Here is a 19,165-nt window from a genome sequence, read left to right as displayed (position 1 = left end):
TCCGTCTCCTTCTCCTTCCCCTCCTCCTTCTCCTCCTCCTTCTCCTCCTCCTTCTCCTTCTCCTCCTCCTTCTCCATCTTTCCCTTTTCCTTCCACTTCCCCTTCCTCCTCCCCTTCTCTCCCTCTTTTTGTCTCTCCCTCTCTCCGTCTCTCATTCCCCCTTTCCCTCTCCTCTCCTCTCCTCTCTCCTCCCCTCTCCATGAGCTGTCTCTGATACGTCTCACACTGCTCTTCCTGTGCCTCATAGGAAATAAATCCATTGGCAAGTACCGTAAGTGATCCCATGGTACAAAGTGGAGCGCTCAGGGCATCACAGAGCAGGAATTAGCAGCTCTAAGTGGTTCATCTATCTCTCTTTTCTTTCACGCAGATGTTAAACCACAATTAAGTTTCCCATTCCCAGAGGCACCCGCAGAGGGTTTTGAACACATGTGCCTAGAAGACGGTACCTTATAGAGAGGTTCCTAAATCTGGGGCATCTGCTCGGTACCCTCCGGCTTCCCAGGTTGGGAAACAAACGGGGAGGCAGGGGGAGACTTTTTTTGGTGACGAGGATGCACCACGTGCACGACAAGCCATGGTCTCTGATTAATGTGCTAATAAATCTCCCATCTCCTCCCTGGCTGTCCCCCTCCAACACTGGCTTGCTGCGGCACAGGCGTCTTGGGCTGTTGCTGTTTTGGGGAGTGGCTGTAGCCGGGAAAACAGTCATCCCAGGAGAAACCCTGGCTGTTTTCCCAACGGGAGCAGCGTTGTGCGAGGATCCTGCAGCGTGAAGGTCTCCCCAGCAAGGCTCTTTCCTGGGCTCCTCGGCTGAGAGCTGCTTGTTCCCGTCGATCTTCCCGCTGCCAACAGCTGCCTACACGGACCAGCTGGACCTTAGGTGCTTCGGGCAGCGCTCCCACTGGGCGCTCTCTCAGCGCCAACGGGACCTGCGCCCTGAGAGCTGCTGTGCCAGCGCCCAGGCAGAGGCTGGGGGGAGCGGAATCTGCCGAGTTTCACCCCGTGCAAGGCCCCGCTGGGATCCTCAGTGAAATAGCTAGCATGATGGAAAACAAACAGCGGCCTGGGAATACTCCCCTCGGGAATCCTCCCTTCTCCATTGCCTTTTCTATGTGGAGATGTTCCCTCATTATTCTTTTCTCTCTATTCCAGGTACAATTATGTGCAGAACAGAATAAAAAAAGGCAGTGATCCTGGGTTAAGCCAAAACATGCCAGAAACCGTCCAGTCCTGGGCTGGATCACCTCTCCTATGATGAAAGGCTGCAAGAATTGGGCTTGTTCAGCCTGGAGAAGAGAAGGCTCCGAGGAGACCTCATGGCAGCCTTCCAGTACCTGAAGGGGCTACAAGGGTGCTGGGGGGGACTTTTGACAAGGGCCTGTAGTGACAGGACAAGGGGTAACGGGTATAAATTGAAATCAGGGAGGTTTAGATTAGATATCAGGAAGAAGTTCTTCACGGAGAGGGTGGTGAGGCACTGGGACAGGTTCCCAGAGAAGCTGTGGATGGCCCATCCCTGGATGTCTTCAAGGCCAGGCTGGATGTGGCTTTGAGCAACCTGGTCTAGTGGAAGGTGTCCCTGCCCATGGCAGGGGGTTGTAACTGGATGGTCTTTAAGGTCCCTTCCCACCCAAACCATTCTGTGATTCTGTGATTCTATGATTCTATGATCACTGTCCCGACACCTTCTGCTGCTTCACCCCTCCTACGTGAGCGTTGACCACGCCTTGCTGTTCCCCACTATGATCCAAACTGGCCAAAATACAGCTTAAGACCAACAAAAACACAAAACCACAATTTAGAGGCATGAAAGGTTTTGGCCATTTTAAGCTGTCCGTGGGAAGAAGCCAGCCAGGAGGATCATGGAACGTTTCTGCATGCCCGGCTGACCCCCATCCCAAAGCAGAGCCATAAGATGTTGCCCCGGGGGATCTCCTCCTCCCACCCCTCCGAGGAAGAGAGTCAGTACCCGGCAGATCTCAGCTGGAAGGTTGTAGCACATGGTCCACAGTGTCAGGAAATTTAGCCATTCCTATTACATTTTCGTAATCCCTGTTTTCAGCAAGAGAGCCAGCCACACCAGACCCCTAAGCACCATCCAGATGCCTACCTAATTCATACAATCTTATCCTCACCTACAGCAAAACCTGAAGATTTTAAGCACATCCAACCTAATATCTCTGCATCATATAACCAGGAAAAAAAAAAAAAAGGCTTCATCACGCCTTTTAGGATTTTACAACGAGTAGATGGTCTTTTATTGAAGATGCTGCACAAACACATGACATTCATTGACAAACAATGGCTGGAACATTAGACTTGGCTCAATGACAACAAAACAGATGCCAAAGCAGCAGTTTCCATCACTGTAGGTGTGTTTGGCACTTCAGAAACACAGATGAAGGTGGAGGACTGAGCGCTGCAGGACCCAGTCTGCAGAAAACATTCTGTGCTCAGGCTCTGCCGCTGAGCTCCATCTTGTGGGATGTTGGCAGTTGGACAACTAATGGCTGGGATATTCGGCGTGGCTCCGGACCCTTGGCCCAAGCCCTGTCCTGTTGGGCTTGCTGCCTGGGTTAGCTGTTATCTGGCTATTGGCCTTTGCGTAGCATGCTTTGCAGAGGTGCCTTGATCCGCCCATTCGCGTGACTTGGGAAGGGAAAGTCACGCAGCCCGTTTGTCTGTAATCATCTCCTTCTAATTGAAGCCTCCCGCTGTATCTAACACTGGCATTAATGCTTGGGGTGTTCGCAGGCTGCGAGGGCGAAGGCGTCGTGCTAGGACAAGACACGGAAGATCGCGGCTCTGGGCTGAGGAACAGGATCTGGGTGGATCTGCAGTTCTTTCAGCTGGCAGTGACCCTCGTGGGTGGAGAACCAAGAAACCAGTCCCCTGGCACTTTCTGGCAGAACGGGTGGAGGAACCTAAAAGTCAGAATCACTCTTCTTCTGCAGCGCCCTGAGCAAAGCCTCGCGGATGTGGCTGGATTTTATGCTGTAGATAATGGGGTTGAGAGCGGGGGGGATGATAAGGTAGGTGTAAGCCACCAAAGTGTTAACCAGAGGAGAAACGTTCTTTCCAAAGCGATGGATCATGGACAGGCTGATCATTGGGATGAAGAACACTAGAACAGCACAAATGTGGGAGACACACGTGTTGAAAGCCTTGAGACACTCCTCCTTGGTTGCAAGGCCGATAACGGTTTTAATGATGAGGATGTAGGACAGCACAATGAAGATGAAGTCCGTCCCCACCGTTGATAAGAGGATAATCATGCCGTAGAAGACATTGACTTTTATATCTGTGCACGCTAGGTTCATGATATCAGGGTGGAAGCAAAAGGAATGAGAAAGCTCAGTCTTCCCGCAATAGGTTAACCTCTTGAGCAAGAAGGGAATGGGAAGGAGGGAGACCGTACCTCTCAGTAAAATTGCCAGACCTATTTTTATGACAGTCGTCTTGGTCAGTATGGATGGGTGTCTCAGTGGATGGGAGATGGCAATGAAGCGGTCAAACGCCATTGCCAGGAGCACAGAGGATTCGATGAAGGACAGGATGTGGATGAAGTACATCTGGGTCAGGCAAGCATCAAACCCAATCCTTCGCATATTAAACCAAAAAATGCCCAGGGTAGTGGGCAGCGTGCACAGGACCAAGCCCAGGTCAGTGACTGCCAGCATGGAGAGGAAGTAGTACATTGGTTCGTGAAGACTTTGGGTCTTCTTGATGATGAATAGGATCAGGCAGTTTCCCAAGAGAGCAGTAAGGTACAGTGCACAGAAAGGGATGGAGATCCAGTGGTGAAGGGCTTCCAGGCCTGGGATGCCCATCATGAGGAAAGCTGAAGGCTGAGAGAAGGAGCCATTGAATTCCCACGTGGTGTGTGAGTCATGCTCCATCCCAGCTCAGCTCTCACATAACCTCTACCTAAAACAGATCAACAGAAACTCCACGTAGTCGGACTCTCTGAATACAGAACCGGGTCAGGACAAGCGCCACATCCCTCCACCTCCCCGCCGACCTGTGCAGATGCCCCCGTGCTGTTTAGGACACTTATCATTACCGTAGTGTCACGTGACTAAGCTCCTGTGTATCCATTAAACTGTAAAGTGAAGGAAAAGGATGGATATTTTTTGTTTAAAAAGAAAAAACCCACGTTTTTCTCTTAAAAAAAAAGTGCAAACCTTCCTGGTGAGTGCTACTGTTTTGCAGTTGTGCCCAACCCCCACAGGTATGGAATTTGCCCCCAAATCTTGTGGAATTTGCCCCCAAATCTTGTGGAATTTGCCCCCAAATCTTGTGGAATTTGCAGAAGTTTTGCCCAAATTCCACCACCGAGTGAGAAAATGCTTTTTCTACCGTCATCCCGACCAAGACTAAGCCACTAAGCAGCTGGCTGGAGATAGCAGGATGTGGAAATGGTGAAAGTTCAACCCTGACTCCTCAGTCAAGAAATCAGAGTTGGAAACGAATGACAAAATACAAGAGAATCAAGGACTTGGATGCTTCTACTCTCAGCACAGAAGATGGACACCAGGATAAGGTGGGTTTTCAGTCTCTTACGCATCCACGCTGTTGCTCATTTCACACTCCACCTCACTATCAGCTGAGGGGAAATAAAGGCTCGAAACACCGCTCGTGTGACTTTTATTAATAACAGGTAAATGCGCCAAAGCGCAAGAAGTTGCAGGTTCAGAAGCGCTGGGGAGGCATCCGCAGCAAGTCTCTGGGTCCGAGTCAGGGGGGGAGGAGCACAGGGGTTGTGGGGATCAGGGTATGAGATGAGTGAGGTCTTGGCAGAAATCCAGATGTTTACTCCGGTGAGTTCAGCAGAAGGCCATTGCGACGGATGGGGGTTGGACGATGCCCGGGGATAAGAGACCGAGGAGCGGGGCTCGTTCAGCCTTCCCCTCCCTACTGGGAGGCCACCAAGAAGGCTGAGCTGTGTGGTGGGAGGATGAGAGACGAGTACAAGGTGAAATAAGGGAGTTTAGATTGGATATAATGAGAAATGTTTTCCCGTGAGGACTGTCAAGCACCGGAGCAGGTGGCCTAGAGGGGTTGTGCAATCTCCATCCTTGGAAGTCTTCAAGATCCAACTGGGTAAAGGCACGAGCTGCCTTGTCTGATCTCATAGCTGGCCCTGCTTTGAGCAGGATGCGGGACGGGAGATTAAAGCTGGGAGAGTTGGGGGGTTCAGCCTGGAGAAGGGAAGCTCCGGGGAGACCTCAGAGCCCCTTCCAGTGCCTGGGGGGCTACAAGAAAGCTGGGGGAGCTTTTCCCAAGGGCAGGGAGTGACAGGACAAGGGGTGACGGGTTTAACCGGGAAGAGGGAGATGGAGATGGGCCATGGGGAAGGAATTCTTCCTGCAGAGGGTGGGAGCACTGGGACAGGTTCCCAGAGAAGCTGTGGATGCTCCATCCCTGGGAGTGTCCAAGGCCAGGCTGGATGAGGCTTGGAGCCCCCTGGGCTATGGAAGGTGTCCCTGCCTGTGGCAGGGCATTGGAATTAGTTGAGCTTTACAGTCCCATGTCTCTGTGATTAGGGATCTTCTGCAGCCTCTCCATTGTGAGTTACCCAATGAACCCATGAGCCGTGGTGTTTCCAAGGGTTTCAGCCCTCTTGGAGGACTCGGCCGTCTCAGCACAATCCAGGCTCCTACGCTGCATGTGACAACACACTCTAGCAGAGATGCTGGAGGGGGAGTCAGGGTCCCTGAGCTCTCTCTGTGACAGAATGACCAGCTGGGTGGCGTCTCAGCACAATCCAGGCTCCTACACTCCATGTGACAACGCACTCTAGCAGAGATGCTGGAGAGGGAGTCAGGGTCCCCGAGCTCTCTCTGTGACAGAATGACCGGCTGGGTGAATGGGGGAAAGCAGTGAATGTGCAAAACAAGAGCTAATTAAAGGAGAAGTGATATTTGTGACTTCACTCTGAATGCACCTTGCGTGGGATACAGAACAAGCAGAGTGCCTGAACGACGAGCGAGGGGGTTTGCTATAGCACAGTTCAGCTTTGACTAGACACACGTCCCTTCCACGATGTATTTATTATCCTTCTAACACGATTTTGCTCCATTAGGCTCTCAGCCTGCTTGAGAATCTAATGTGGCAATAAATCCCAAAGCTCACCCAGGTTCAATATCTTCCTGCTCCAGGGCAAAAGCAACACATAACTGATGGGAATCAGGGAGGACCCAAAGTTGTTTCGTTTCCTCCAGGCAGGGCTGCTTCATCTTCACTGCAGAGTTACACACTGGTGTCCAGAATCGCCTCGGGCACAAGTCACGGTCCTTCAGGACAGACTTGTCAGCGCTCGAGACGGCACGGACGCGGATGGGCAGCCGGCACTTTCCCTGATCTGATCGATGTTGGCAAAGGGAAACACCCCAGAGGTACCTCCAGTCCTATGTGGGGGTTCAGAGCTCCCCAAAGGTAAGAGCTGCCCTTTGTGCCCATCCACCCCCATCTGAGCAGCGAGAATTGATCTGCAGACTCTCGAAATTCCATCTCATCCGGAGGTTGGGTTAAAAAAACCTAAAAACCCCCGAGTGCGTGCATGCCTGATTGTCTGCCTAACTGTCTCCTTCCAGCAGCATCTGGCAGATATCCAGAACTCCCAAAGATATTAAGATTCAAGAGGTTTCCAGGAATATGGAGGTGGATAAAGAGGAAGGAGCACCGTGGGAAAGCAAAAGACTGGTGAGAACACACTGGGGTCTGTGAGGGGTGCTTCTCCTACGGAAAGACCCTCCTGCAGACCTGACTTTGTTAGACACCGGCAACTCCTTCTGCGCTATACGGAGTTATAGAAAAATGGGCTTTACTAGCTCTGCTCCGCTCCACGCTACTCTGGCTTGTTATGTGCTCCTACGCCTTACAGATATGGATTCCACTCCAAGCTGGTTTTCCCCTCCATGTTTTATTTCTGTGTATATATATATGTGTCTCTAAGTAATATATAAAATATATACGATAAATAAAATACTTAACATATATAAACACATGCACGCATATTTCTGTACATTTACCTGTCTATACATAGACATAGCACACATATATATTTTATACCTCCCAGTTTTCTACCGTGGGACAGCAGTTACGCCTTTCACACTGCAGCCAAGCGCCGCCGAGGCAACAAACCTCCAGGTCGTGGAGGATGTCAGTGTAAAGATTAATGGCAGCACCTGGGCGGTGTGTGCTGGTAGCCTGGAAAGGCATCCTACCCCAGGGAGAAAGCTGTCCGCCTGCTCCACACCCGGGCGTTTCGGCTCCCCAGACTGTCCGGGGAAGGGGCTGGGCACCAGTGCAGGTGCCTCACGGATGGACACGGTGCCGTCCCTCCTTCTCCAGCCCTCCAAAGCCACCCCCTGATTTCTTGCCTGTGTCTGACCTTGGTTTTCACCAATAACTTAAGCAAAGTACTCGGCAAAGGCAAGAGCGGGGACTTGGGAGCCGGGGCTGCGGAGGGATGAAATCCAGAGATCTGCTTTTTTCCCAAGAGGAAATGACTATTTTCACAACTGCAGCACTGCCAAATCAAGCATCCAAGGGCTCAGCGAAGGGGGGACGGTCAGCAAAGGGACTCTGGGGATGCAGCACCCACAGAGCTGAATTCCTGTTGACTTTTCAGGCAAGGATGGGAATGTGCCCGGGAATGTGCCATTCCCTCCAGCTGATCCAGGCCCCCAAACGGTGGAAGAGCTGGCTGACCCTTGAATCATAGAATCATAGAATCACTAGGTTGGAAAAGACCTTAGAGATCATCCAGTCCAACCGTATCTGTCCGCCACTAAACCATATCTCCCAACACCTCATCCACCCGTCTCTTAAACACATCCAGGGATGGTGACTCCACCACCTCCCTGGGCAACCTGTTCCAGTGTGTGATAACCCTTTCGGTGAAGAACTTCTTCCTTAGGTCCAAAAGCCCACAGCACAAGGGCAAGGGGCATTGGGATGTCTAGATCCTACCTGGCCGTACGGCGGTACCAGCACTGCCTGACATTCCAGCCGATCCCATGGAATGGTGTAGACCTCCCGAGCAGCATTTTGGAGACGCACCTCCCCACCCGTGTTGGTGTCCAGCCCCACCAGCCACAACCACCACCCTTAGTAAAAGAGGAATGCGATGACAGGGAGGCTGCTAATTGCCCACGGTACCTACCGAGCGTGGCGGCGGGGGCCCAGGGGCTTCACGGTCCGCGCAGACGGCACAACCCAGTCGTGATGCAGAGGAAGAACCCACATCCGTGTCCGTCCTGGCGTCGGGAGGGCAGTGCTTATAACGCACCCGGGGCACTGACCGCGTCCAATCAACCGGGAGCCGTGCCGGAGCCCAAGCTCCCCGAGCGTAAACAGCGTGAGGCGCACCAGTGAAAATAGTGTGCGAAGCGGATGATCTTTTCCATTTCTGATGCTCTCCCAGCAGGCATGGCTGTCTCGGGAGAGCTCACTGGGCGACGTGTTTACAGCTCCCTGTGATTTATGGCTGTCAGTGCTGCAGCAAGCTGGCAGCCCCGAGAGGTTTTATGGTGAGAATGGATCTGCAATGCAAATAATAATAAATTTTGCTAGAAGAGCTCTTGCAGCATCTCCCCGAGGGAATAACAGAGGTGAAGTTCCAGCTATCCCCCCTGTGACCTGCGAGACATGAAATGTTTAATTAAAATCATAATATATTGCACAATAAAACAAACTCAATATTACAAGGCCAAACACAGACGCGCAAGCGGATATCCTCTCAGCTGGCCCGGAATCCTGTGGTATCTACATGCCTCGTGGTTGTACATTTATCTTTGCTGCCTCAGCCGTGAGGTGGAAATTGCGGTGAACCCCAATTTCTGTGGCTGCCAACCCAAAGAACGGGAGAGGTAACGCGTTTGCCCGTTCTCCTATGAGGTGTCTGTAGTAAATACAGTCACTGGACCTGAGATCCTTTCGTGGCCCGGAGAAGCTGTGGATGCCCCATCCCTGGAAGTGTCCAAGGCCAGGCTGGATGAAGCTTGGAGCACCCTGGGCTATGGAAGGTGTCCCTGCCCATGGCAGGAGGGTTGGAACTGGATGATCTTTAAGGTCCCTTCCAACCCAAACCATTCCATGATTCTATAATGAATGAGGAGAAGACACATACGGGGTGATTATTCATCTTTTCTCACACTGTGTGAAGTAAGAGGTAGAGAACACACACTGAAAATATCAGGAAAAAGATTTTAAACAAAAAAAAAAAAATTTTTTTTTAAAAGCTCATAACGAAATGATGGAACTCATCACGGCCAGATGTTGTGGGAGCCCAAAGTGTATATATGGGTTCAAAAATGTATTAGACAAATCCGTGGGTGAGAGATTCATCGATTTCTACTAAACATGATGGCCGAGGTGCTGCCTTCCCTTCTGAAAGCCTCTAAATTGATTGTGATATGCTGGGATGTGTGCCAGGGGAAGGACAAACTGTAAATTACGTCCTAAATGGCCACTAATAACCACTCTTCGAGGCAGGATGGCGAGATGGAGGGACATTCTGTTTGACCTAATGGAACAGTTCTAACAACCTTCGGAGCCAACAAGCTTCAGCCAGAGAACGACGTCTTTACGTTGGCAACGGAATGTTGTGTCACAACTGGCCGTAACGAGAACCAAACTCCAACGTGGTGGGGTGGGTTCGGAGCCGCTGCGATGCCGCGGGGCAGAGGGAACGCAGGAGATGACCCCGGAGAGGAAAGCACAGGGATGCTGCAGGGATGGGAATAATGAGAATGGGGGGCTAAGGCGTGTCGCGGGCAGCGCTGGCAGGAAGGAAACCTGAGGGCAGGCAAGGAGTGGACAGTGAAATGGGGGGGCAGGTTGCCATGGGCATGGGGTCACCCACCACAGGTGGGTTTCCTGAACGTCTCTCAGCAACGGTTTCAGCTGAGCTGATCCTGTCTTAGGGCAAAAGCACACGCGAGATACCCTCTCCAGGCCCCTTCCAGACCTGTTTTCCCACAGTTCTCCAGAAAAGGTATAACCTTGAACATTTCTGGACTCACCCACCTGTGGAAATGACATGGGACTTTGTTGCCCGCTCTACTCGTGGCCTAGCTGCATGCACACGCTCCTCTTGCACACACCCTGGCACGTTTGGTGTCTTTCCCTGGGGACTCTGCCATCATTTTATGCTCCATCCCAGGCAGTTTCCAGCATTGCTGGCTCAGCCTCCTGCGCTGGGAGGCTGCAGGAAAGCTGCGTCGTGTGGCTGGAAGCAAGGATTTCGTTTGCAGACTGCAGCATCGCCCCCAGGAACTGCCACAGAGGAAATTTCCCCTCTTGTGTGTGCCGAAATAACCTATTTCCAGCACGAATGCCGTGCTTGAGGGCACTCTCAAGACCAGCGTGCTGAGCAGCCCAGGTGTACGCCAACCGTATCCTGGGCTGTATCCAGGGAAGTGTGGCCAGGGGGGCGAGGGAGGGGATTCTGCCCCTGTACTCTGCTCTGGTGAGACCCCCCCTGGAGTGCTGCATCCAGCTGTGGAGCCCTCAATATCAGAAGGATATAGCCCAGTTGGAGCGAGTCCAGAGGAGGCCACAAAGATGCTCCGAGGGCTGGAGCCCCTCTGCTATGATGAAAAGCTGCAAGAACTGGGCTTGTTCAGCCTGGAGAAGAGGAGGCTCCGAGGAGACCTCATTGCAGCTTTCCAGGACCTGAAGGGGCTACAAGGGTGCTGGGGGGGGCTTTTGACAAGGGCCTGTAGTGACAGGACAAGGGGGAATGGGGTTAAATTGAAAACGGGGAGGTTTAGATTAGATATCAGGAAGAAGTTCTTCATGGAGAGGGTGGGGAGGCACTGGAACAGGTTGCCCCGAGAAGCTGTGGATGCCCCATCCCTGGATGTCTTCAAGGCCAGGCTGGATGAGGCTTGGAGCAACCTGGTCTAGTGGAAGGGGTCCCTGCCCATGGCAGGGGGGGTGGAACTAGATGATCTTTAAGGTCCCTTCCGACCCAAACCATTCTGTGATTCTATGATTCTATGCATGGCACACCGAGAGGGTTTGCACGGGGTCTGGTGGGATGAGGGAATGGCTTGGGGATGAAAATCCCTGCTCAGGGCTATCCATCAGACCCACGACTGGATGAGGAAAAGGACTCAGGCTTCCAGCAGCCCCTGTAAAATGCCCAGCACTGATCCTGCTTGAGTCACCGCCGTGTCTACTGCGGGGGGTAAGATCATTTCGTCTTCTACCAGATATGCTGAAAACCTGCGCCTCAAGGCCATTCCACCCACATCCACCGAGCTTCCCGCAGTGCTGTTTGCATACGGTGCTCCCACCAAGCCGTTCTTGCTGGTTTTCTTCTCCATCTTTTCCCAGGAGCATAGCTATTGCATGTGTATAGGGAGGGGTGTGAGGATCTGTCCATCTATTTTCCCATCTTTTAAAAAAAACCTGCTTTCCCAGAACAACAGCTAAGGGGGAACATAGCCACCACTTGGCACACATCGGTCTGTTTGCTGGAAATGTTTAGAGTTTGAGCCTAAGCCAGTCCTAATCATATTTACATGAAACAGGCCAGAGTTCAGAGTGTGAGCACCAACACAAGTGTGAGAAGGGATGGCGAGGGGGGAAGGGAAGGTTGGGGGCTTGGCCCTCCCGTGTAAAAGCCTTTACAAGACCCTGGTCAAAATGAGCTCACTCAGAACACAGGGGAACGATGCTCATTGGATATACGTAAATAAAGAATGAGGAAAGGGTTTGGGAAGATCCAGCACTACACAAAATCACCACATTGACACCAATTCTGGCTTCATTCTTTTCTCCTGGTGAGGGATTCCGCCGTCTGTCTGTCCATGCGCAGACTTGAACCGAAAGGTGAGACTCAAAGGCTGATGCTGGGGGGGTTTCACCTCCCACCAGCCCAGCAGAGACCCTCGGGGTTGCTCCAGACTTTGCAGATCCAGGGCTGGGGGCAGGAGTGGGGAGCGGAAGGGAAGGATGCATGTCACCTATCCTTCCCTGCTCCGAAAGTTTCAAAAGTACAAGGGTTGTTTCATCACACGCAGTTTTCTTTGGCTGCAGCGGCTGTGTTGAGCTGGACCAAAATATCCCAACTGCCTGGAAGGAGGATTTCAGCCCAGAAGGGATGTCTTCTCCTTGGCAGGCTGTCCCTCCTGTTTGCCACCAAAGCAGCATCTGATCGCGCTGGCACCAGCAGCGCTGATGTCACCAGAAGTGACGCAACATTTTTCTAAGTTAGCCATTTACTGAGACTCAAAAATAGCATCGAGGAAATTGCTCAGCAGGGCCTGGACACAGACCAACTGCCCTAATGACAAATTCCCCGAAGGACCATGTAAGGCTGGAGCCAGGCAGCTCTCCTGCTTTGGGATCTCCCTTGGGCCTCAGCATCTGGGGGAATCCCTCCCCTGTGGAGCTTGCAGCACCAGCTAACCACCCAGGGCAGGAGAGGGGGGGCTACACACCTGAGATCCAGGGTGTGTGTTTAGGGTTGTGGTTGAAGGTGATGGAACCGGTGGGCTTGGGACTACAATCCTGGCCTGAGGGGTGTGGGTAGATGCTGGAGAAGCACACCATGGGGCCGGGCTGTAGAATCATTTAAGCTGGAAAAGACCCTTAAGGTCATAGAATCACTGAAGGGTTTGGGTTGGAAGGGACCTCAGAGCCCCCCCAGCTCCACCCCCTGCCACAGGCAGGGACACCTTCCATAGCCCAGGGTGCTCCAAGCCTCTTCCAGCCTGGCCTTGGGCACTCCCAGGGATGGGGCATCCCCAGCTTCTCTGGGAACCTGTCCCAGTGCTTCCACCCTCTGCGGGAAGAATTCCTTCCTGATGGCCCATCTCCATCTCCCTCTTCCCGGTTAAACCCGTCACCCCTTGTCCTGTCACTCCCTGCCCTTGGGAAAAGCCCCCCCAGCTTTCTTGTAGCCCCCCAGGCACTGGCAGGGGCTCTGAGGGCTCCCCGGAGCTTCCCTTCTCCAGGCTGACCCCCCCAACTCTCCCAGCCTGTCCCCAGGGCAGAGGGGCTCCAGCCCTCGGAGCATCTCTGTGGCCCACGTCTCATCGAGCCCAACCATTAACCTAAAACTGCGAAGTCCACCACCAAACCATGTCCCTAAGCCATGACCCTGGATCAGGGTCTGGACCTAGAAACAGAGTTTGTTGCAGCCACTTTGTCTGCACAAGCCTCTACAAATGCCACCGCTTCCCCTCTGGAAGTTGAAATGGTGTTGAAAGGGGACGGGGAGTTCCCTCATTTCTGCCCACAGCCTCGCTGCTGTGCCGGGTATCGACAGCGCGTGTCCGGCACTCGCAGCCCGAGGTACCCAAGCTGGCTGCGAGACCTTCTGTAGCCTGAACCGTGAAAGGCAGGAGTAAGCAGCAGCGAAGCCCAGATGTGGTTCTGTTCAGCTATTTCTGTGTAGGGTTTCTGGGCAACTTCCAAAACTGCAGAAGCCCTCGCTGGCTCCGTTCCTGTGCCGAGAGCCCGGCCAGGGAAGTGCCATGCTGCAGATGTGGGTAAAACCATCCCAAACTCTCCCAGGTTCTGCAGTACAGCTGTATTATTTCTGTATTTAGTGTTCATCACTTTGCTGCGCAAGTGAAAACCTCATTCAATGGGTACTAAATCATGGAATCACGGGATGGTTTGGGTGGGAAGGGACCTCAAAGCCCCCCCAGCCCACCCCCTGCCACGGGCAGGGACACCTTCCATAGCCCAGGGTGCTCCAAACCTCATCCAACCTGGCCTTGAAAACCTTGGTCTTCTGCCAGAGCACCCGTTTCCAGCTTTATTACTCATCCTAACTCCGGTTTGCTTTTACTCCACCACCTTATGAGCAACAGGGTGACCTCAGCGCAGAGCTTGGAAGAAATCAGAGGCAGACGGTGCCACTCCATCCCCGTCCTCTGCCGGGAGCAGAGCAGTTAAACCTCTACGGGGCATTTTCAAGCCTGTACAACGGCAACTCATTCAGAGGCCAAGCTTCCTGGACTGTTTCGGTAGAAAAGGAGTGCCTTTAATTGAAATCATCACAAAAGCCCTGGGTAAAGTGAAGTGGTGTCAACCAATTTCCTGTGCTGCCGTGAGTGACACGCAGGAGATCCTCGGTCACTGTCCCTCCGTCCTGCTCTTGTATGGGCAAACATCGACGTGATTAAGTGGTGTCAACCAATTTCCTGTGCTGCCGTGAGTGACACGCAGGAGATCCTCGGTCACTGTCGCTCCATCCTGCAAGTGAATGAGCTCCTGTATGGGCAAACATTGACGTGATTAATGCCTGACTTGGTACACCAGGTAAAGATTACAACGCGGGGATTCAGAAACTGCAGAGAGGACAGGCAGTCCTGTCGCAAAGGCGGCAGACTCTCTGCTTTTAGCGGTCGGGGTGGAAAATCAAACAATCCCAGAGAAATCTGCAAACATGGCAAAGCCCCATGTTTCGTTTTCTCCTATGAAGTGAAGCTGGTAGACAGAGGTGATTCAGAAGCAGCTGAGGTGAACGCAGGTCAACGCGACCTGCTGAAACACAGACTCAAAGCAGCATCATGCACAGCACGTCCCAGACCTCCGACAGCAGGAGAACGTTGTCAGGAGGCTGTAAATAACAGCCGGGATGCAATAAATTCACCCTGATGGGGAAGGAATGTTGAGGCAAAGCTGTGAAATGCCGTCAGTGTGTGATCTCCGTGAGCGTGGCGCCTGTCTCCGAAACAGCGGCGCGTGCCGCAGCCTTGGAAGAACATCGTTCCTTAGGGACTCCCTTACGAGCACAGGTTCTGCCCCTTCTGCTCCCCATCCGCAGCACAGCTCCGCCAGGAATGGCCAGCAGAAGGAGAGGGCATGGCATTCGCTGTGGACACCACTGTTTTGCCAAAACAACACAAAAAGTGAGTGTGGAAAGCACGCTTCGCTTTTAGACACTTCACCTGGTGCCTAAAACGGGGTCAGAAGGGTGCAGGCGCTTGCTGGGGGCAGGAACAGCCATGGTCTGCTCCCCAGGAGGGTTTCCTTCTCCGAAGGAAGAAGTATGGTGCCAATCAATTATTCCAGAGGGTTTCCAGGTTGCCTGGCCCCATCTGGATCAAAGCGGCCAGATCACGGGGCACGCCTGCTGCAGGAATTTCCCATTTGCCTTCACCCCACTTCCAAAGAGACCAAAATTCCAGAATATGATTTTGAAAAGGCTGAAAAGACCTTGGGTGTTGATCTCGTCAATATATTCTGTATTCTGTAGGCTGACGTAGTTTCATTCTGATGAGGCCAAACGTGTCCATTCACCTTTATCAGTCTGCTGTAACATAGGATCATAGAATAGAGGGGTTTGGGTGGGAAGGGGCCTCAAAGCCCTCCAGCCCCACCCCCTGCCAGGGGCAGGGACACCTTCCATAGCCCAGGGTGCTCCACGCCTCATCCAGCCTGGCCTTGGACACTCCCAGGGATGGGGCAGCCACAGCTTCTCTGGGAACCTGTCCCAGTGCTCCCACCCTCTGCGGGAAGAATTCCTTCCCCATGGCCCCTCGCCATCTCCCTCTTCCCGTTTAAACCCGTCCCCCCTTGTCCTGTCACTCCTTGCCCTTGGAAAAAGCCCTCCTCCGGCTTCCTTGTAGCCCCCCAGGCACTGGAAGGGGCTCTAAGGTCTCCCCGGAGCTTCCCTGTTCCAGGCTGAACCCCCCAGCTCCCCCAGCCTGTCCCCAGGGCAGAGGGGCTCCAGCCCTCGGAGCATCTCCAGGGCCTCCTCTGGACTCGCTCCCACAGCTCCGTGTCCTTCTGCTGTTGGGGGTCCCAACGCTGGGGCACGGGGCAGCACCACAATGTGGTCCCTGCAGAAATACACGTGTAGAGAAGCCAAACAATCACAGCCACCCATCTCCACGCCTCCCTCCTCCTCCCGGTGTCTGTGCTGACGGGGGGGCTGTGCCTGGTGAGGTGGGTTAACGCTGATTCTCAGAAAGCAGAGCAGCTGTCGGATTTACGTCATGATTTTGAGAAGATATCGCCTCGGGCATCTCGGTGACGGTGGCAAGGAAGTTAGAGCAGAGCTGAGGAGAGACGGTAACAGCATTAAGGTGCTAATCTGCAATGATTTCTCCAAAATAAATCACGGTGATGTCATCAAACTGGTTGAAACCCAATCTGGCAATTGAGAAAATGTTATCAGATGACTCGGCGTTCGAAAGGGAGCGGGGGAGGAATCAAGGGGGTTTGATAATCGACGTGAGCAACTCTGATGCCGAGTGAAATCAGAATCTCGCTGCTGCTCCTGCACATACAGTTTTGGGGGGTTTTGTTCTCATCATGGACCAGTTGTATATCTGAAATGGTTTCTCCAAGAGACGGAGTGCATGCAGAGCCAACACAAAATTCCAGCCGATGGGGAAATACCAGCGTAACCAGAGGTGAAACCCACAGGATTGCGGGGGAAATTTCCACTAGAACTTGTGTTCATGAGTCTTCCCGAGTCTTTGAGGAGCGATTTTGTGACGAATGGCTCTGTGGAGAGACTGGTTCGTAGATCTGCTGGGATGCCTGGGGTTCCTGAGGGCAGCCCCGGGCACACAGAGGTGCTTCCCCAACCTGTGCACAACCACTAGTCCCTGCAGGAGGGGGCTGGGGGTGGGAATTGGGGAAGACTGATGGGAAAGTTGCCAGTTTCAGGGCTCTGAGGTGCTGGTCCTGTGATGTCCAGCATCCCCACAGGGGTCAGGAGATGAGACACCACAAGGACCGGACACAGGGTACTGTATCACGGGTTGTTGACTTTCATGGAGCCCCTCAGCCATGATGAAAGGCTGCAAGAACTGGGCTTGTTCAGCCTGGAGAAGAGGAGGCTCCGAGGAGACCTCATTGCAGCCTTCCAGTATCTGAAGGGGCTACAAGGGTGCTGGGGGGGACTTTTGACAAGGGCCTGTAGTGACAGGACAAGGGGGAATGGGTTTAAATTGGAAGCGGGGAGGTTTAGATTAGATATCAGGAAGAAGTTCTGCCCGGAGACGGTGGTGAGGCACTGGAACAGGTTGCCCAGACATGTTGTGGATGCCCCATCCCTGGATGTCTTCAAGGCCAGGCTGGATGAGGCTTGGAGCAACCTGGTTGAGTGGAAGGTGTCCCTGCCCATGGCAGGGGGGGTGGAACTAGATGATCTTTAAGGTCCCTTCCAACCCAAAGCATTCTGTGATTCTATGCCTAGAGAGGCCATCTTCACTGCCCTCAGGTTTCCGAAAGAGTGCTGAACAAAGTCAGGGCCTGAGAGGACAACGCAGGATTCTCTGGATAAAGTCATCACTCTCAGCTTCTCCATTAAGAGGAGATTAAGAGGAATGAGGAATTTCTCCAAAGTCATCAGTCCGAAAAGCACCGCAGCAGGCACACACAGCCAACCTAACCTGATTTGGGAAGAAGTGGGGAGTGCAGTGGGCAATTTCCATGGAATTAGACCAAATCGGGCTCGGTGTGGCTGGCAGTATCAGAAAAGATAGGACTGGATCTGTGGAAATTTGCACAAAACATAAAATATATCCGGGTGCATGGAAGCTTTTCTTCACCTTTGCAGTACAGAGGATGTAATTTCTAGTGAGTCTAAGGGGATTAGAGCACGGAGGCTGGACAGAAATGCCACTCTGCCCATCAGAGTGGATGTCTGACGATTAAAGATGCTGCGGTTGCTGGGCAATAGGTTCTGGAGTCAGTAATGAGTCCCTGCAACAGCGCAGAGATGAGTGCTTCACCAAATGCCCTAAGGACCACCAAAGCCACGATGCTACAGTTTTATGCTGTCTGCTCTGTGCTAATCCTAGAAATCAGACAGTTGGGTCAAAAGGGACTGGAAGGCGTCGTCTGGTCCATCCCTCACACCAAAGGGGGTTCACGGGTTTCTAATTGAGGCTGCAAGAAGAGACATAACAGCAGGGCCAAGAGCCCCAAGACTCACTGCGCTTAACCAAGGTGCCAAGAGGAGGAGGAGGACGTGGGAGAGCCATCCCGTGGTGACCGTGGGCACCAGTTCCCAGGCATGGGCTGGCTGTGTCCCTGTGCTATCCAGTGATGTCAGCCTCAGCAGTCCATGATGCCTCATTTCTCCCACAGCTGGAGACTGGGATTATTCTGCAAATCCCAAACCCACCCAGCGTAGCCCACCACCCACCCGAGAGACTTGAGCTTCTGTGGTGGGTCAAAAGATGAGGGTTTACTCCTGCACGACCCGCAGAGCTATAGACACCTCCAATGGGTCACACCTACCGGGTGGAATTTTAGAGGGGTTTGTCACCTGGAATGCGGTTTTGGGGTGGGATTTAGTTTGCAGAGCCTTGTCAGAACCCACAGAGCATCTCAGCTGACCTTAGAGGGGCTCCACAGACCACGTTGACCCATGTCATGGGAGCTTGGACATTGGGCCTACGTGTAGTCCCAAACTTGGGACACAATGCAGAGCGGAATCCAGCTCAGAAGCTGGATTTTTGGAGTTTTTTCCTCAGCACTTGAAAAAGCCATATGCCCTTTTATGGTGTCCCAGTCTGCGTGCTTAAAACAGCCGATTCGTTTTGGCCTCAACCGTGTTCCACTTCATTCTCAACGTTGAGATTAATGCATGACATTTGTTTACATGGAGCTAAAAGCTGCTCTGCCCGGCGATGGGCAAACGTATGGATACGGAGGCGTAAACAGAGGATTTTGTGGTCTCACACTCGGTCAGGGCATTTGTCCATGTCCGATTCCAAGGATAAAACAAACATTCCCAATGAACATGTAACCCTTCTCAGGGTCACCCCATTCATGTTGATTTACTACACAGTTCCCTGGAACTTAACAGGACCCCATAATGGGGAAATCCCAAGATGCATAAGCAGAGGAATTGGATGGTTGCTACTAAAAATAATAAAAAGAAACCTCCCCCAAGTATCCCAGTGTCATGCAGCAGAGTATCCCAGGTCTGACCCACTTTCAGGGCTCGTCTAGAGACTCCCTCGACATCATAGTCAGGGCCTGGATTTTATGACTTGCAGAGCAGGTGAGGTTTTCCCAGCCCGAAAGCTGTGCTGCTGCAGAGAGACACCCCCTTTCTTGGAAGAAAATCACTGAGGATTCAGTTAAACCAAAACCAGCTCAGTCTGTTGCGAGGGCTGTGCTGGTCAGCTATTTCAGCTGGAAATGTCCGAGTGGAGAGCAGTGC

At 52.7% G+C, this 19,165-nt stretch overlaps 1 protein-coding gene across 1 annotated transcript; it reads right to left on the bottom strand.

Moving 5' to 3' along the window:
- Nucleotides 1–2,927: 2,927 nt before the first annotated feature.
- On the bottom strand, nucleotides 2,928–3,902 carry LOC104506668 (olfactory receptor 51G2-like). The gene has a single exon (XM_010147695.1). It carries the CDS (start codon nucleotides 3,900–3,902, stop codon nucleotides 2,928–2,930), a length of 975 nt encoding a protein of 324 aa, XP_010145997.1.
- Nucleotides 3,903–19,165: the final 15,263 nt, after the last annotated feature.

This window comes from Eurypyga helias, unplaced genomic scaffold (genome assembly GCF_000690775.1).
Source record: "Eurypyga helias isolate BGI_N326 unplaced genomic scaffold, ASM69077v1 scaffold15742, whole genome shotgun sequence".
Classification (NCBI taxonomy): domain Eukaryota; kingdom Metazoa; phylum Chordata; class Aves; order Eurypygiformes; family Eurypygidae; genus Eurypyga; species Eurypyga helias.
This window is presented reverse-complemented; position numbering and strand designations above follow the sequence as displayed.